This window comes from Lotus japonicus, chromosome 6 (genome assembly GCF_012489685.1).
Source record: "Lotus japonicus ecotype B-129 chromosome 6, LjGifu_v1.2".
Classification (NCBI taxonomy): domain Eukaryota; kingdom Viridiplantae; phylum Streptophyta; class Magnoliopsida; order Fabales; family Fabaceae; genus Lotus; species Lotus japonicus.
The window spans coordinates 64,359,546-64,375,071 of record NC_080046.1 but is presented as its reverse complement, the minus strand read 5'-3'; the positions used below and the strand labels follow the sequence as shown (position 1 = coordinate 64,375,071).

General features: G+C 35.1%; 3 protein-coding genes across 3 annotated transcripts; all 3 read right to left on the bottom strand.

The window, feature by feature from the left end:
• Positions 1-3,182: 3,182 nt before the first annotated feature.
• LOC130725836 (protein E6-like) lies at positions 3,183-4,378 on the bottom strand. The gene has a single exon (XM_057577025.1). The coding sequence runs from the start codon at positions 4,313-4,315 to the stop codon at positions 3,437-3,439; it is 879 nt and encodes a 292-aa protein (XP_057433008.1). The 5' UTR covers positions 4,316-4,378; the 3' UTR covers positions 3,183-3,436.
• A 5,529-nt stretch (positions 4,379-9,907) lies between these two features.
• Positions 9,908-10,594, bottom strand: LOC130723714 (uncharacterized). Its single transcript, XM_057574841.1, has one exon. It carries the CDS (start codon positions 10,528-10,530, stop codon positions 10,081-10,083), a length of 450 nt encoding a protein of 149 aa, XP_057430824.1. The 5' UTR covers positions 10,531-10,594; the 3' UTR covers positions 9,908-10,080.
• A 1,587-nt stretch (positions 10,595-12,181) lies between these two features.
• Positions 12,182-14,982, bottom strand: LOC130726190 (uncharacterized). Its single transcript, XM_057577419.1, has 9 exons — positions 14,716-14,982; positions 14,489-14,616; positions 14,309-14,356; positions 14,090-14,203; positions 13,608-13,676; positions 13,431-13,487; positions 13,094-13,234; positions 12,780-12,860; positions 12,182-12,671 (listed from the first exon to the last, which is right to left on the bottom strand). The coding sequence occupies exons 1-9, from the start codon at positions 14,867-14,869 to the stop codon at positions 12,615-12,617; spliced, it is 849 nt and encodes a 282-aa protein (XP_057433402.1). The 5' UTR covers positions 14,870-14,982; the 3' UTR covers positions 12,182-12,614.
• Positions 14,983-15,526: the final 544 nt, after the last annotated feature.

Genomic DNA, 15,526 nt, shown 5'->3' with positions numbered 1-15,526 from the left:
AAAAATAAAGCTATTTACAAATGAGAAAAAGATGATGCACCGATGATGTAAAGTTTTTTTTACACCGTCAACCAATCAGATTTCAAAGATGTGTCACGTTAATTAATGAAATTAAATAAAAAGAAAGATTTTCTCACATCCTTGAAATATGATTAGTTGATGGTGTAAAAAAACTTTACACCGTCGGTGCATAGAAATTAAACTCTATCTCATTTTCTTCTATCTATAACTCATTTAATATTGCATCCCTCATATATGTAGTACAATATTCTTCTGAATTTGACCCACTTAATTTATCATTTCATTTTCTGATGAATTTCTAGTATATAGATGATAAAACCATGACTTATTGAATTAACTTTAATATTCATTAGCATTATGAGATACAATACTCTTTTTTATACATTCATTTTCACACAATTAAGCATTAGTAGCATAAAAAAACATTTAATGTTTCTAATCAAATGAATTATTTCAAATTTCAAGAGTAATATCAAATGAATTTTTTCCCCTTAAGATTCTCAATAAACCGGTCCTCTCTTATATTGGTTCGGTCCTAGTTAGACCCTCACATTATCGGGTTGCTTCGGGTTTAGAGACGGGCTAGGGTCTATAAATTGACTCAGTCAATATTTAAGACCAAATGGTTCAAATGCAGTTTAGAATTTCACCCGCAAATGAAGTATGCTGATGTTGCAATTAACACTAGGAGCATCAACTACAAACCATCACTGCCAACAATGGTGCGCACCATAGTCCCAATCTTCGAAAAAAGAAACACAATCTTCGAAACTTTTTTATTTAGGAGAAATAATGTGACCTTATGAGATTTTCAACTAGTTGAATCACTGACCAAACCAAATATAGTATAGGAAACCCTCTTACCATCACCAAAATTAATTATACATGCCCTTCTATATGGGGTAGCATAAGTGTAATATATGCTTAGATATATGAGCATCAAAATCAGTCCAATGACATTGATTATGACAACTAATATGTTGTTTGGATGAATAAAGGATATCGTGTGAACATATTGAAAAAACAGCTTAAGGTACGAATATGGATTGTAGTGTTGCACGACCTTGTTCACCTTGATTCGGTGAATGATTGGACTGCATTTTATATGTAAGTAATCATTATTAAAATAGTACAAGAAACAGAATAGAATGTGGACATCGTTTTCATACGCTGTATAAATGAATATTCCTAGTGAAATCACATTTGCTGCAAAAGAAAATGTAAAAGTAATAAGCAAAATTGATAAAAATTTCATGCATCAAAGAATCAAATATACACATAAGTCAAATAATCACATTGAGTATGCTAATCATGTTGAAATTGTGAATATGAGTAAAGCCATGAACTACGAACCTAAGATTCCAATAATGGTGTGCATGACCACCGTCTTCATCTTCGAGCAATCTTCATGGACAGAGAACAGAATCTTCCGAAATTTTCATATGAGAGAAGGAGGGGAAACGCACATGTTGTGTGTGACAGTTGTTGTTAAGTTATATTTTTGGCTTAAAAAAATTTATAGTCCCTGCAAAATATATCATTTTTGTTTTTCGTCCTTAAATTTATTTTTTGTTTATCATTCTCCCAAAATTACACGTTTTGTTCTTAATCATTGTCGTCACATTTTCTATCCAATCTAAACGGAATAAACACAATCAATGTAAGAGTATAAATGAATAAACAAAATAATCATTTAACACAACATCACAAGAAAAGCAATTGGCCGGGCGATTACTTGGGTGAAAATTGTCTCCGAGAGTTAGCTCAAGTGATAAGAGTTAGGGACATAAGTGTTGGAGGAGTAAGGGTGAAGCATCTAGAATTCGAACCCTGAGGAGGACTAATTTACTGATATTACTAACAAGTAACATTTGTCTATAAAAAAATCTTGACTGAAGAAAATGAGCTTGAAGATCAATACTTCAACACTAGGATCATGTAAATGGTGTACATAAGATGACATTCAAGAAGTATAGCACATCTCTTTGGAAAATCCAAATCAATTTTACAACACAAATTTTATAAAAATATATGAAGAAAATTAAAATAAAAATCTTATGAAGAAAATTAATTTGATTCAATAAATTTATGTTAATAACCTTTTTTTTTGGCAAACATGTTTTTGGAACAAATTTATCAAACAAGTTTTTTTGTTTTTTTATTTCCAAAACGATTTTCAAAATCTAATAATCAAACAAGTTTTCTTTTGTATTGTTCTAAAAAACAGTTCTTAAAAATTATTTTATAAAACAGTTTTGAAAACAAAAAAAAATGAAAACACAATCAAACATGCCCTTCATTTCAATTCACATTATACAACTTACATTGATATGTCATAAGCAAAAATTACACACGCTCTTGTACTTCATGGGGTAGTTCCAAATCATGACAGAGACATTATGCAGTTCCAAAACCAAGACTTACTAGAATTATTAAAAGTGAAAATTAAAAGCATTTCATAATTAACCTATACTTTCAACTCTGTGTTTCTTGATTCTTGAATATAAAGCACAATAGTACATCACTTTGCTAATGATTCAAGCTCATGGCTCAAATCCATTTTGTTCATCTTCAAACTCCTCCTGGTTCTGGTAAGCAATCTTGTTGTTGTTGCCATAGTTATTGTTGCCTCTGTTGTTGTACTAGTTATTAGTGTTCACTCCTCTGTATGAGTCATCATAGTGTGTTGGATATATTTTTAGCGAGTTAGGATTTATGATATTTAAATTAGATGATAGGGAGTTTCAAAAAAATTAGATGATAGGGAACTCTTGACTGCACGTTTGTTACGGTTTCATAAGTGAAATTCAAGCTTTTAAGATATACTATATCTTTTATTGAAAAATCTAAATGTCATCGATTCTTCAAGATTTGTTGGACACAATCACAAGAAAATCAATGGCCGGGCTGAAATTTAATTTTAAGATTCCATTGAAAAAAGTTACTGTACAAATTATGTTCACATCTTAGACTTCTGACCCTTAAGTGAACAAGCTCCGTAAGGATTAAGGAATGTTATGTTTCTAGATTATTATTTTGTCAAATAATGTATTCTCTTGGGCCAATTTATGAGGTAGCAGATAAAGATGCATACCAACCAAACTAATGGAGATTTTAATCTGTTATACAACTTGTTGAAAAAGGGAAAATAAAAGGAAAAATAAGCAAGAAACAAACAACTTCATTTTATACAACTTATACATTGATAACTCATAAGCAAAAATTACACACGCTCTTGTACTTTATGGGGTACTTCCAAATCATGAGAGAGACATTATGCAGTTCCAGAACCAAGACTTACTAGAATTATTACAAAGTGAAATTAAAAGCATTTCATAATTAACCTATACTTTCAACTCTGTGTTTCTTGAATATATAAAGCACAATAGTACATCACTTTGCTAATGATTCAAGCTCATGGCTCAAATTCATTTTGTTCATCTTCAAACTCCTCCTGGTTCTGGTAAGCATTCTTGTTGTTGTTGCCATAGTTATTATTGCCTCTGTTGTTGTACCAGTTATTAGTGTTCACTCCTCTGTATGAGTCATCATAGTGTGTTGGATTGTATTTCTCATTGTTCATGTCATAGAAGTATTTTCCACCCTCCAAAAACCTTGTGTCACTCATCCCTTGCTTCTCAACATTATTGTACCTGTTATTGACAGCAGCATAATTGTTGTTATTGTTGTTGGAGTAGTAGTGTCTCTCATTGGCAGCATTGTTGTTGTTGAAGTAATACTCCTGCTTGTTATTCTGATTTCCCATGTGGGACCTTGGGGAGTTGTATCCTCCTCTTCCTTCCTCTGAGTAGCTCAACTCATTTTGGTTATTTCCGATGTGAGGGGTGTTGTAACCACCTCTTCCTTCCTTTGTGTAGGTCAACTCATTTTGGTCATTTCCCAAAGCATCCTTGTTGTAGAGTCTGGTGTTGTAGGCATCATTGTTGTAGTAATTGGAGTGCTTGTTGTTTGGGTACTTGCTTGTGTCCTCAAACTCTGTGTTGAGTGGCTGATTTGTAGTGGTGGTGGGGGAAGGGAGCTGAGCAGACTCATCATCATGGCCATATAAGCCATAGCTGTTTTCAGTTTCAGGGATGAAAGCTGGTTGTTGCTCTGGCTTGTTTGTTACTTGCTCATCTTTGTTGGGATTGGGAAGTTCTGCCTCTTTGACATTGTTGTTGTTGTTGAAATGGGTGACTTTGCTGAAGAATTGGCTTTCTCTGGCAATGATTTGTAGAGGCAAGAGAAGGGCTGTGAAGAAAAGGAAAGAGATATAGTTTGAAAAGGGAGCCATAGAGAACAGAACAGAGGAAGGGGGAATTGGTCTGGAGTAAGTACGCTGATGACATATGAGAAGCTGAAGTATCTATATATAGAGGACCTTAAACCTAAACCTTCCTTTCTACTTTCAAATTTTTTCTACTAATTAGGTGCAAATGAAGCCAGCTTAGATGATTGTGGTCCCTCAACAAGAGAAACTTTGGCTCATTAAAATGGACCCTTCTTCCTCCATTCTAATAAAATAATATTGAACAATGACAACTTCAATCTCTATTCATTAAAAAGTTAACATATTTTTTAAAACAATCAATTTGTTAGACAAATGTGTTTGACATTTTTTAAAATAAACCAATTACAAAGAATAGGTTAAATTAATAGTATGTTCAAAACAATCTGTTATACAAGTATTTGTCAGGTCTAAGGGCTCTCCTTAATTGATTGATTATCTTTTTGTACAAAATGTTTAGTATATGGTCCACAGCTTCGGGCTTCCTATTAGCCGTATCCCAAAGAGAGCTCAAACATTTAATCAGCATCTTTCATTTTCCCTTTATTGTGAGCAATTAAGCTCGTTTTTTATTAGTAGTTGCACCATCGATTATGATGCAATCAGTGCATTCAAATGTGGTAGTTTTACTGTTGTTGGATTCAACAGAAAAATGCTTTTCTATCTAATTTACATTCATATCCAGCGGCCCGTAAACTATCACACTAAAGTATATTAATGGTGCTACCAAATGACAAAAAGTATAGGTAAAATAGTACAACCCAACTATATTCACTTATGGATTTTTATTCTACTAAGAGTAGTAGATGGTCATAGAAGTGGACTTTATTCGCAATATTAGAGTTTTTAATAACACACTTTATCCTCGAGGATACCGCTTTCACTTTTATCATTTCATCAAATGCATAAAAAGTAAAAGGTAAAAATACAACCTCCCCTTTAGACTTTTTATTTAACAAAAAAATAAAATAATTAGATATATGGTTGCCCTTTGTAGACTTGACCTATTGATTAAGGTTAAATAGATGACAAAATTAGCATTCACATTTTAGTCTTGTATGGCGTAGCCATCATCATAACTCCATCAATTGCCATATAAACCAATGAAAACTCAAAGATTCAGTACGTATTAAGCTAAAAATGAAACAAAGTTGTAAAATTGATCAAAAACTTAAGTATGACCTGAAATGGTGGATGTTGTTCAAGTTTGGAAGAAGATAAGGGCAGAATGAAAGCGAGAGCAACATGGAGAAAAAGGCCTGTCCGAGTAATTATGCGTGGATTGAGGAGTTGGTGGGTCACCAAATTAATGACATTCGGTGCACACAGCATGTGCCCTCCATGCCCTTCCTTGTTTACGTTGAATGTGAGAGTCATGGTCCTTGGAAGGGGCACATCAAATTATTTTTGTGATTGATTTAATTTTAGTCCCTGCAAACTTCCTCATGAGAGGGTCATTATCTTTGTTAAGGAACTAGACCTCCATTTCTTTTGCTTTTGGCCATTTAAACTATACTCCATGCACTTCAATTTTTCAAATAAAGCTACAAATTTGATTTTCAAAAGAGGAAAAAGACTGCTCTGCCTCTTTAACCACCGAAAGTTCAAAGTAAGACATCAGGGCTCAGGCACTGAAATCTAAGTTGAACAATAACACTGCCTAAGTTTCAGTTCTAAACTTTCCCATTAATAAATGCACTAAATATCAGGATTAAGACCCTTTTGATCATAAATCAAACATGAGTGAATTTCACCTTTAAGAATTTTAGTATTACTCCTAACTGTGATAGAACTAAATGGGTTTCTTGACATAAATCAACATCCTTTGCATTCTACTCTTTTGATATGTTCATCCTGCAAATCCAAGTGCATGATAGTGTTTATATGGTATAAGACACTTTGTAACTCTGACAGGTTTTAGTACTAGCTGTGGTGAAGTATAATTTAGTTTTTTAATTTTTTTCCTTCAGATTCTTGGTTAGGTTTATTGAGTTACTAACCTGCTCTGTTACAAATCTTTACGGTGCAATCGTTTATCATGCATGCCAACTACTTTGGGCCACCCATGTGAAAATAATTAGGGAAGGTGATGAGGCTACTAAATTTTCTTGATGTGGATAATGAAAGGAGCAGAAAATTGGGGATCAACTTCTAACTGAAGTGGTTGGATTAGCCAGAAACATGAAAGAAAAATCTAAATAGGTTGCCTAATAGATCATGCAATGTTATTGGTGGGAGTTCCAACAGAAGAAAATAAAGTCCAGGCCTGAGTTTTTTAATGGGTGAAATTTTGTGTGTGACTATTTATCATGTTAAGATATTGCATTTCTTTCAAAGAGTTTGACAAACATTGTTAAAAGAAATTAGAAAATAACAGCCATCATATATAAGCCAGGGAGACATAAAGTAAGATAGATGAACAATCTGAAAAGTAGAAATTCAAGGCAGAGAAGCTTCCATGTCACATTAGTGCATATGGATTTGCTGTATTCTTTCATGTCTCACCAATAAAATTATGTCATGACAATCAATTAAAAAATGCATGAATATGACAGTGTTTCTAACCTTACATAGGTGATTTTCAAATAGTATGACACAATTATATTGGTGAGACGAAGAAGAAGACACTAAATAGGAACAAGAGATTTCGATGCTAGTGTACATATCCATGTTTTTCATTTGGTAGAAGGTGGCAGTAGTAATTGAACTTACCAGTGCTTGCAGCTTCACTAATCTTCCAAGAGCATTCAGTGCCTTTCTTGCCTGTTACAGAAAAATTGAAATATTTCACATATCCAGTCACATACATTACATACCAATAATAATTCCTTGATTAGCAAAGATAAAAAGCAGATAGCAGACAACAGATACTAACTTAGGCAAAAGCAAAATCGAAATAAAAAAGAGTCTCTCGAACAAGAGCGACATTGAAGAGGGTGAGGGTTCTTGGGTAACAACGGCGAGGGTTTGGAGATAAGAATGGTACGGTGAGGGTTTGGGTATTAGGGATTTAGCACGAATGGGTGGAGAGAATGAAAATTTCGCGCGACTGGGAAATAAGAGGTTCAGAATAATATTTGGGGAAAAATGAGATGTTCTGGCGCCTTAAGCTGCTGCAACTTTGCATCAGTTTCGATAATAGTTAAACTTAACAGTGGCAGTAACCGCCGCTATTCAATAATAATATTCATAAACACATGAAGACATAAAAACACCCTCCTCATCCTGTCAAAAACAAAAAAAAAAACACCCCTTTTTCTGCGAATTTTTACTTGCAATTTCCTGCGGATTTGCTTATAAACTAGCAGCCGTTGTTTTCCGGCGACTTGAAACCGCCGAAAAGTTATTCCTTGCAGAAGTTTCTTTGAAAATAGACTCTCCTGCGAATTTTCTTACAAATTTTTCCGTCACAAACTCCTAGTGTGCAGCATTAGTGACTTACTTTATTTGCGATGGAAAATTCCGTCACGAAATGTATTCCAGAGCTCACTGGTTTGCGACGGAAAATTTCCCTCGCAAAGTTCCATTCACAATTCAGTTTAAATATTTACAATGATTTTGTGATGGAAATAATTTATGTCGCAAATTGTATTACGTCACTAAATACTTTGTGACGGAATACTTCTCCCTCTGCACTCCGTCACTATTTTGCATTAGGATTTTGTGACGGAATTGTTCGTCGCAAAAGGAGAAAGATAGCAACGATTTCATTAAAAAAATAAAGGGTTAACGGTCAAATTAGTCCCTATCTTTGGAGCAAGTTTTGAATTTAGTCTCTCCCCGTGAAATATTAAGCGATAACTCCCTAAATTTTCACGAGTCTTGGTATTAGTCCTTGCCGGAGGGCGAAGCTCCAGCGAGACTCCTCGTGGCACGCTGGAAAAAGAAGCGTACGTGTAATTTTTTATTTTTTTTAATTAATTACAACTCAGATTATTAATTAAAAAATTAAAACTAAAAAAATGGAAACCCCAAAATACCTGTAAGCTTCACCTCTAAAATCCCTAATCCCCAAATCAGATCCAAGCTTCGAACTTCTTCTTCTGTTCTTCTTCCTTTGTCCTCTTCTTCTCCTTCCCTTTCATCTTCTACTTCTTCTTCTACTAAACCCATTTCCAAACCCAATATTCGCCATCAATGAATTACACCCATTTCCTCTCTCTCGTATAAGCCTTTTCTCTTCACACTCAAAGCGAAACAGACCTCGTTCTCCACAGTGAAGCCTCGGATTTTGATCTATGGAATCTCAAAATTGAAGCAATATTCAGTGGTGTTGTTGAAGGTGGGGTTGGACTTGTTGGTTTGAGGTGAGAAGAAGTTGCATATTCTGGGTCTACAGGTCTTGTTGTGACATTGAGTTTTGCAGCAGAATTTGTTGTTGTTGTTGTTCTTCTTCTTCATGACAGCGAAGTGCGTGTACGAGGCATGGAAAGGAAGTAACATAATGTTCTTAACTTTTTCCCTTCATTGGAAAAAATTATGTGCTAGTTTGTTGAATTTAGCTTTCAATGCTTGATGTGATATATGGGTATGCACTAGATTTAAGAGGGTGAGGGTTCCTGGGTAAAATGTAGTGCATACCCATATATCACATCAAGCATTGAAAGCTAAATTCAATAACAACCAGCACATAATATTTTTTCCAGTAAAGGGAAAAAGTTAAGAACATCACGTTACTTCCTTTCCATGCCTCGTACACGCGCTTTGCTGCCATGAAGAAAAAGAACAACAACAACAACAAGCTCTGCTGCAAAACTCAATGTCACAACCAAACCTACAGACCCAGAACATGCAACTTCTTCTCACCTCAAACCGGCACGTCCAACCCCACCTTCAACCATGCCACTGAATGTTGCTTCGATTCAGCGAATCCAAGTCAAAATCTAACACTTCACTGTGGAGAACGAGGTCGGTTTCGCTTTGGATGTGAAGAGAAAAGGCTTATACGAGAGAGGAAATGAGTGTGATTCATTGATGGCGATTATTGGGTTTGGAAATGGGTTCATATGAAGAAGGAAAAGAAGAAGCAGAAGAAGGCGAAGAGGACAAAGGAAGAAGAACGGAAGAAAATGATTGAAGCTTGGATCTGATTTTGGGATTAGGGTTTTTTCGGGTGAAACTGAAGGGTATTTTGGGGTTTTTATTCATTTTTTTAGTTTTAATTAATAATCTGAGTTGTAATTAATTAAAAAATTAAAACTTTACGCATAGGCTTCTTCCTACCATAGAAAAACAAAAAAATGAAAGCTGAAAAATTACTTTTTAACTCAAAAAGTTTAAATAACTTATTGATTTAGAAAATTAGAAATATTTGATAAATCAAGCTAATTAGCTAAACAAGATAATATCACACACACAAAAAAACTTCGTTTGAATTTCTCTCAGAGTAACCTGAAGCCCTGACTTGCTCTTACACATTCCTCAAACACTTATATAATCCATATATTTATAGAAATTTAAAGCATTGGTTGAAAATAAATTGATAAGTGAATATAAGAAATTGATCAAATAAAAGAGTATAATGGTTAAACTGACTAATTTTAGTGATCAAGCTGAAAAATCTAATGATCAAATGGCGAGTTTAATGATTAAGTTGAATTCTCTAAGCTTAAGGGTATGAAACCTGGAGAGTCTCATTTCAATGATAAGTTGGAAGAGTCTCATGACATCAAACTGATTAGCATTAACACATAAACTAATGTGCCTTATGGTTGAAGAATCTAACAATGAAACTGTTACAAAGTTGGAACTTGCAGATACAAGGTTGTCAATCAATCTTGAGAGCGAAAAGGATTCCAAACCATGAACGACAACAACAAAATATTGGGTATCAAAACAGGTATAAAGGGATTAACGTTTCTGCCAAGCGGTTTCCTTGCAAGCCTCTTCCTACCATAAACCCTCCTCTGTTCTGGTCCCCACTGTGGTTCCTCCAGTCCCTGAGCAAGAATCAATGGTGGTGGTTGCTGGAAAGGGCACTTGGATCTCCAAGAGGTTTGAGGAAGGCCCGTTGTGAAGAGCCTTTTGAGGAAGAAAGAGAAGCTCCATGTTCTGAGAAGAGAGGGGTTGTTGGAGCAAAGGAATGGTGGGTAGTCCCAGTTGAGGTAGCAGGGGATTTGGGTGGCGATGAAGAACTGAGAGTGGAGGTTTGGTGTGGTTGTGGGGCTGGTTAGGATGTGGGTTACAGCTTGGAGCTTCTGTTCCCAGGTTGCATCTTCCATCGAAGATATGTATGTGGCTGAGAGATTGCGGGAGAGAGAGAAAGATCAGATTATATTGCGATTTAAATCAGAAAAAAAAGTTTACAAATAAGTAGTGTGAAAAGTATTGATCGAGAGATTCTTTTTCCAATTGAAATTGAAATTTATGTGATCCTTCTAAATTGAAAGCATAATCGCAGTGGGTTAAAAATTAGAAAAGACTTCACAAGGATCGAACTTTAGATCGTTTTGTCATATAAATTTGGCTTAATACATCAAAAGGCCCCTGAAATTGTAAAGGGAATCAGTTCCAGGGCCTGTAAAATTTTCGCATCAAATTGGGTCCCTAAGAAATTTTTTTTAATTCAATTAAGGCCAAATCTCAATTTTGTCCTAGTCATCAGTGACACCTGGCTTTTATAATTTTTTTTAATTAAAAAATATTAAAAATAATAATTTTTAATTCCAAGTCAACAAAATAATCAGAAAAAAAATTTAAAAACTTAATAAAAACCTAATCTAATATTCCTAAACTAAACAACCTAATAATCTAATAAACCTAATTTAAAAATCTAATCTTCAACACCATCACCTTCATCCTTCTCATCTTCAACACCCAACACCTTCATCTTCTAAACCCAGCAACATCCACCCCACCTGCAACCTCAACATCCACCTCCAACACCATCCCCAAACCTCAACCTCAACCTCTAACCCCCACCCCCAAACGGCCAAACCAAAACTCCACCCAACCCCCAACTCCACCTGCAACCGAAACCCCATCCCCACCCCCAGCACCACATGACACACAACCTCTCCTGGCTACCAATCCACTCACGAGCCACACACCACAACCCCACCCCCACCCTACAGCAACCCTCAACCACATCTAGATCGAGCCACCCCAACCCAGATTAAGAGACCAGGAAGAAATGTGTGAATCAGATGCGGGTTTATCATCGCGGAGGAGAAAGGGAAGAAGACGAAGAGAAAAAAGGGAAAAAGAAATCAGAAACCTTCTCCTGAATGTCTCTGTGTTTTAACCCATCGATTGTACAAAATTTTCTCTTGGTTGGGGTGGTGGTTGGGTTGAAGCTGCGGGTTGGAGGGTTAGGGTTGAGGGTGGTGTCGGGTTGAGTTTCCTGGTGGGGTGGGGGTTGGGTTTTTTTTTGTTAATTTATGATTTGGAATAAAAAATTTAAGTTTTCAAAATTTTCAATTAAAAAAAATTAGAAATGCCACGTGGAAAAGCTGAGTAGGCTAAAGTTCGAGCCACATCATCTGCTGGACCACTTTGTCCTTAATTGAATTAAAAAAAAAAAATTTAGGGACCCAATTTAATGCGAAAATTTTTCAGGCCCTGGAATTGATTCCCTTTACAATTCCATGGGTCTTCTGATGTATTAAGCCTATAAATTTTGATATCTTGTCAGGAACCAATTATTTAAAAAACTTCAGTTGTTGGACAAAAATATCATATGAATGATTTTATATATTATTATTCCCAACCGTAAACATAAAAACAAACTCTTGAATTTGGAGTTTTCTAAATAATCCTAGAAAAAATTTGAGTTAAATTACCCTAGTGGACGAATGATATTAAAAACCCAAACCAGTTTTTTTTTTTAAAAATCACTTTATTCATACAAGTGTATACTGACTAGAACTCACATTTACAATAGTCAACTCTATTTGTTAGAGAATCAATTCTGCAAAATGTTAATCCAAAAACACACACAATTCGTGCATTCCCTAAAAAACCATGAATAGTAATGACCAATGTTTCTCACTTACCCAATTTTCCTCTCTTGCCGCTCCCCTTTTTGTTTTACCTATCATACCAGTTTCATTCCATCTCTAAAGTCCCTAATCTAATAAGACACGCATGCAAGTGCTAAGGGCTTGCAGAGGACCCTTCAAAAGTTTGAGGCTGCGACATTAAAATTCTACAGTCAAAATTCACACTAAGAAGTATTCTCGGCTACTTGCTACCATGCAAGATCAGAACTACATGTCCACCATCACTGAGAAATCTGTCACATGTTCTCTATGCACAAGTATAGGAAGAAAGCCCATCAGGTGTCACTATAGGAACTTGGAAGCAACTATGGTGAGAGGAATATCCAGGCACTCATTAATGGAAAAGTGACTAGAACAGAAACCTGAAAACAAGTAAAGAATGATACCCCATGTAAAGAGCTGTCAAAAGACTAAAGTTTATTCATCTAAAACATTTAATTTGATAAGTGAAATGTATGATTTAAGCTTACCAGGAAAAAAACTAATTCATCATTTGCAAGAGCTGCAGTCAATTCATTTCTCTTCATCAGATCTTTGATCAAACCTTGAAGCTACATAGACATTCGACTTATAATTACCCCACACACGTTATTGCGAAGCTATTGAAATTCAAAATTTACAAGTGCTGGAATTGTAGCATGAGAAACCATGTGATATTATGAAACTTCAAGTAACATTTTCCACAGAGAAACTGCTTTTCATATTCTCATAAATGAATAAAGGACCATTTTCTTTCACAAATATATATCAAATAGAAAAAAGTTGTATGTATTTTCATGCAAACCTGATGGTGATACTTTTTTATCATTGAAAAGCATCTCTTCAACTGATCCACAGCCCTTGAGATGAGTGAACTGTCTATAGTCCTTTCACCAAATACATATGAATCCAGTGCCCGAATATCATCAAGAATGCTGTAGATAAACTTTGGAACAAACGAAGATGTGATAAAATGCATGAGAAATTATGATTCATGGCATATAGAAATGAGCTGATTGCTGAGAAGGCTCAGCAATTCCACACTGGACTACTTAATACCATTGCAAACGAGGTAAACTATTACTTATATTTAGATTAACAACAAGGAACCAAACTAGTTATCTTAAACACTTCAAATTTACCTTCAAGAATGTGCACCTTGTTAGGCTTGCTAGCCTTTGAGCCTTTAAAGTCCTCATCTTTCCACAAACACACACATGCAAAAAAGGTGATAAATGAGAAGCTTAAAAAACGAATGAACAAATACAGTAAACCTGTCAAGGTTTCCAACAATTTATGAACTAGAATGAACTACATACTTTAGTAGAGTGAAGAGCCTGCTCAAGATGCTGAATTTGAATCCACTGTTCAGTCACAATGTCACCCATCTGAATGGAAAAGATGAATAAGATCAACTTATGCAAGGATCAATACTCTATCTCAAACAAGCCTCAAGATAATGTGTCGGCAAAAATGTTAAATTTCATATAAAGTCAGCAAATTCTGAATGTGTATTTATATCGGCGGAAACCTTTGTGAGCTAAAATATACTATACACTGCATTATAACAGATTCTTCATGACCACTAGTGCTGCATGAAGGAACTCGCTAGTTGGTGGTTCACTAGAGTACAAACTGTTGAAAAATCATTCACTTCCTTTAACGCGCAAAAAAAGTTTCCTCAGTGTGGACCATAGCAACCACTATAACCAGAACTTGTGAAACTTTACCGGTTCATATATGAAAAAAATACAACATAAATACCAATCAATAATAAATGTCAGCATAGACAACCCAAAACCTTTTCAACTCTTGAAGTAACCTCTTCCAGGCTCTCTTCAGTATCTTGCGCCTTAGATTTCAAAATATGGATATCAAAGTTGTTTCTTCTCAATGCAGCCCAAAGAAGTTGTACCTATGCATTCCAATACCTATTTCTCAAATCAGTTGAACTTTCACTTAAATCCAGAAAATAAAATGCTGTAAATTACTCAAAGTTATGTGAACAACCAAAAAATACCTCTTCCTCCAGAGCTACAATCTGTTTCTCAGCATGTAATGAATCATCCTGCAACATAGGTCAGTCAGTACATGATTCTCAAACATAAACAACATGAAAATGCATCAATATGAAGCATGATAACATAAATAGTAAACAATCAAATGGAAACTGCAGTTAGTCACAGAAATCGGATCAAACCTTCACCGTAGAGAGAGTAGAGTGCAGATCATGGATTTTTTCGGACATTTCTTTCATTCGATTTTCACACTCTTGCAGGTGCAAGTCCCTTTCCTTTAACCTTTTATCAGTTTCTTCAAGAACCGATTCTGCGCTCAAAACAAGAATTCACAACATGAAATTCGATATTACATATCAGAAGCAAATGGCGGATTCAGAATTCAACAAATCGTTGTAGTTGCGGTTACCTAAGTGAGCGATTTTGAGGTTGATTTGGTGGATTTGGGAGGTGAGGTTGTTGACTGGTTGAGCTGAAATTGAAAGGGGAGTGTGGAGAAGAACGAGGGAAGAGAAAGCTAAGAGTATGATGATGGTGATGGTGATGGTGATGGAAGGAAGCATTGTGAATGATTTGAATGTGATTTCTCTAGTCGCAGTCGCAGCGCAAACTACTCCTTCTTCCCCCGCCTCTTCAATTGCAAGAGCAGTGAAGACGAAGACTTCATTTTGGTCTTTTTGGTTTAACTACAATAAAATCGTTCCAAAAAATTAACTACAATAAAATCCCTCTATTTGTTTTTTTTTATGAATAAAAAAAGTTTACGTGAGTTGAGCTACTGTTATCGCCACGAATCAGGGCATGTCTCCAAGACCATAAGTCGCTTATAAAGGTCCTTAAAGATTGTCCATCAATGCACCTCTCGCATCAACAACATGAGTTGAACACACAACCTTTTAAGAGGAAATGATCTGTTATTGCCTACTCAACTAACATGGGTTGATATCTCTCTATTCTTCTTGTCTTTATGTTCATGCATTGTAAAAAGTAAAAACGCATTCAATTATTTTTTGCCACGTCAATGTAAGAACTTTTTTATTATTTATTTTAACTAAATTTAAAGTTTACTTTAGCTAACTATTATTGGATGTTAGTGACAACTAACTAAAAAGCTCTTACACTAACAAAGAATATTCATTATAAAGTCTAATTAAAAATAAAGTTAACTAAATTATACAAATGATGTAAATGGTCTTACTTTCCATCTAAATAAAAAATGG

What these genes read in the sequence shown, in the direction of transcription:
- LOC130725836 (XM_057577025.1), bottom strand. Translation starts at nt 4,315, where the DNA reads ATGGCTCCCTTTTCAAACTATATCTCTTTCCTTTTCTTCACAGCCCTT.
- LOC130723714 (XM_057574841.1), bottom strand. Translation starts at nt 10,530, where the DNA reads ATGGAAGATGCAACCTGGGAACAGAAGCTCCAAGCTGTAACCCACATC.
- LOC130726190 (XM_057577419.1), bottom strand. Translation starts at nt 14,869, where the DNA reads ATGCTTCCTTCCATCACCATCACCATCACCATCATCATACTCTTAGCT. An exon ending in TTGTAGCTCTGGAGGAAGAG is followed by an intron (nt 14,204 to 14,308) that starts GTATTTTTTGGT and finishes TGGAATGCATAG; the next exon opens with GTACAACTTCTTTGGGCTGC. An exon ending in ATGAATTAGTTTTTTTCCTG is followed by an intron (nt 12,672 to 12,779) that starts GTAAGCTTAAAT and finishes ACTTGTTTTCAG; the next exon opens with GTTTCTGTTCTAGTCACTTT.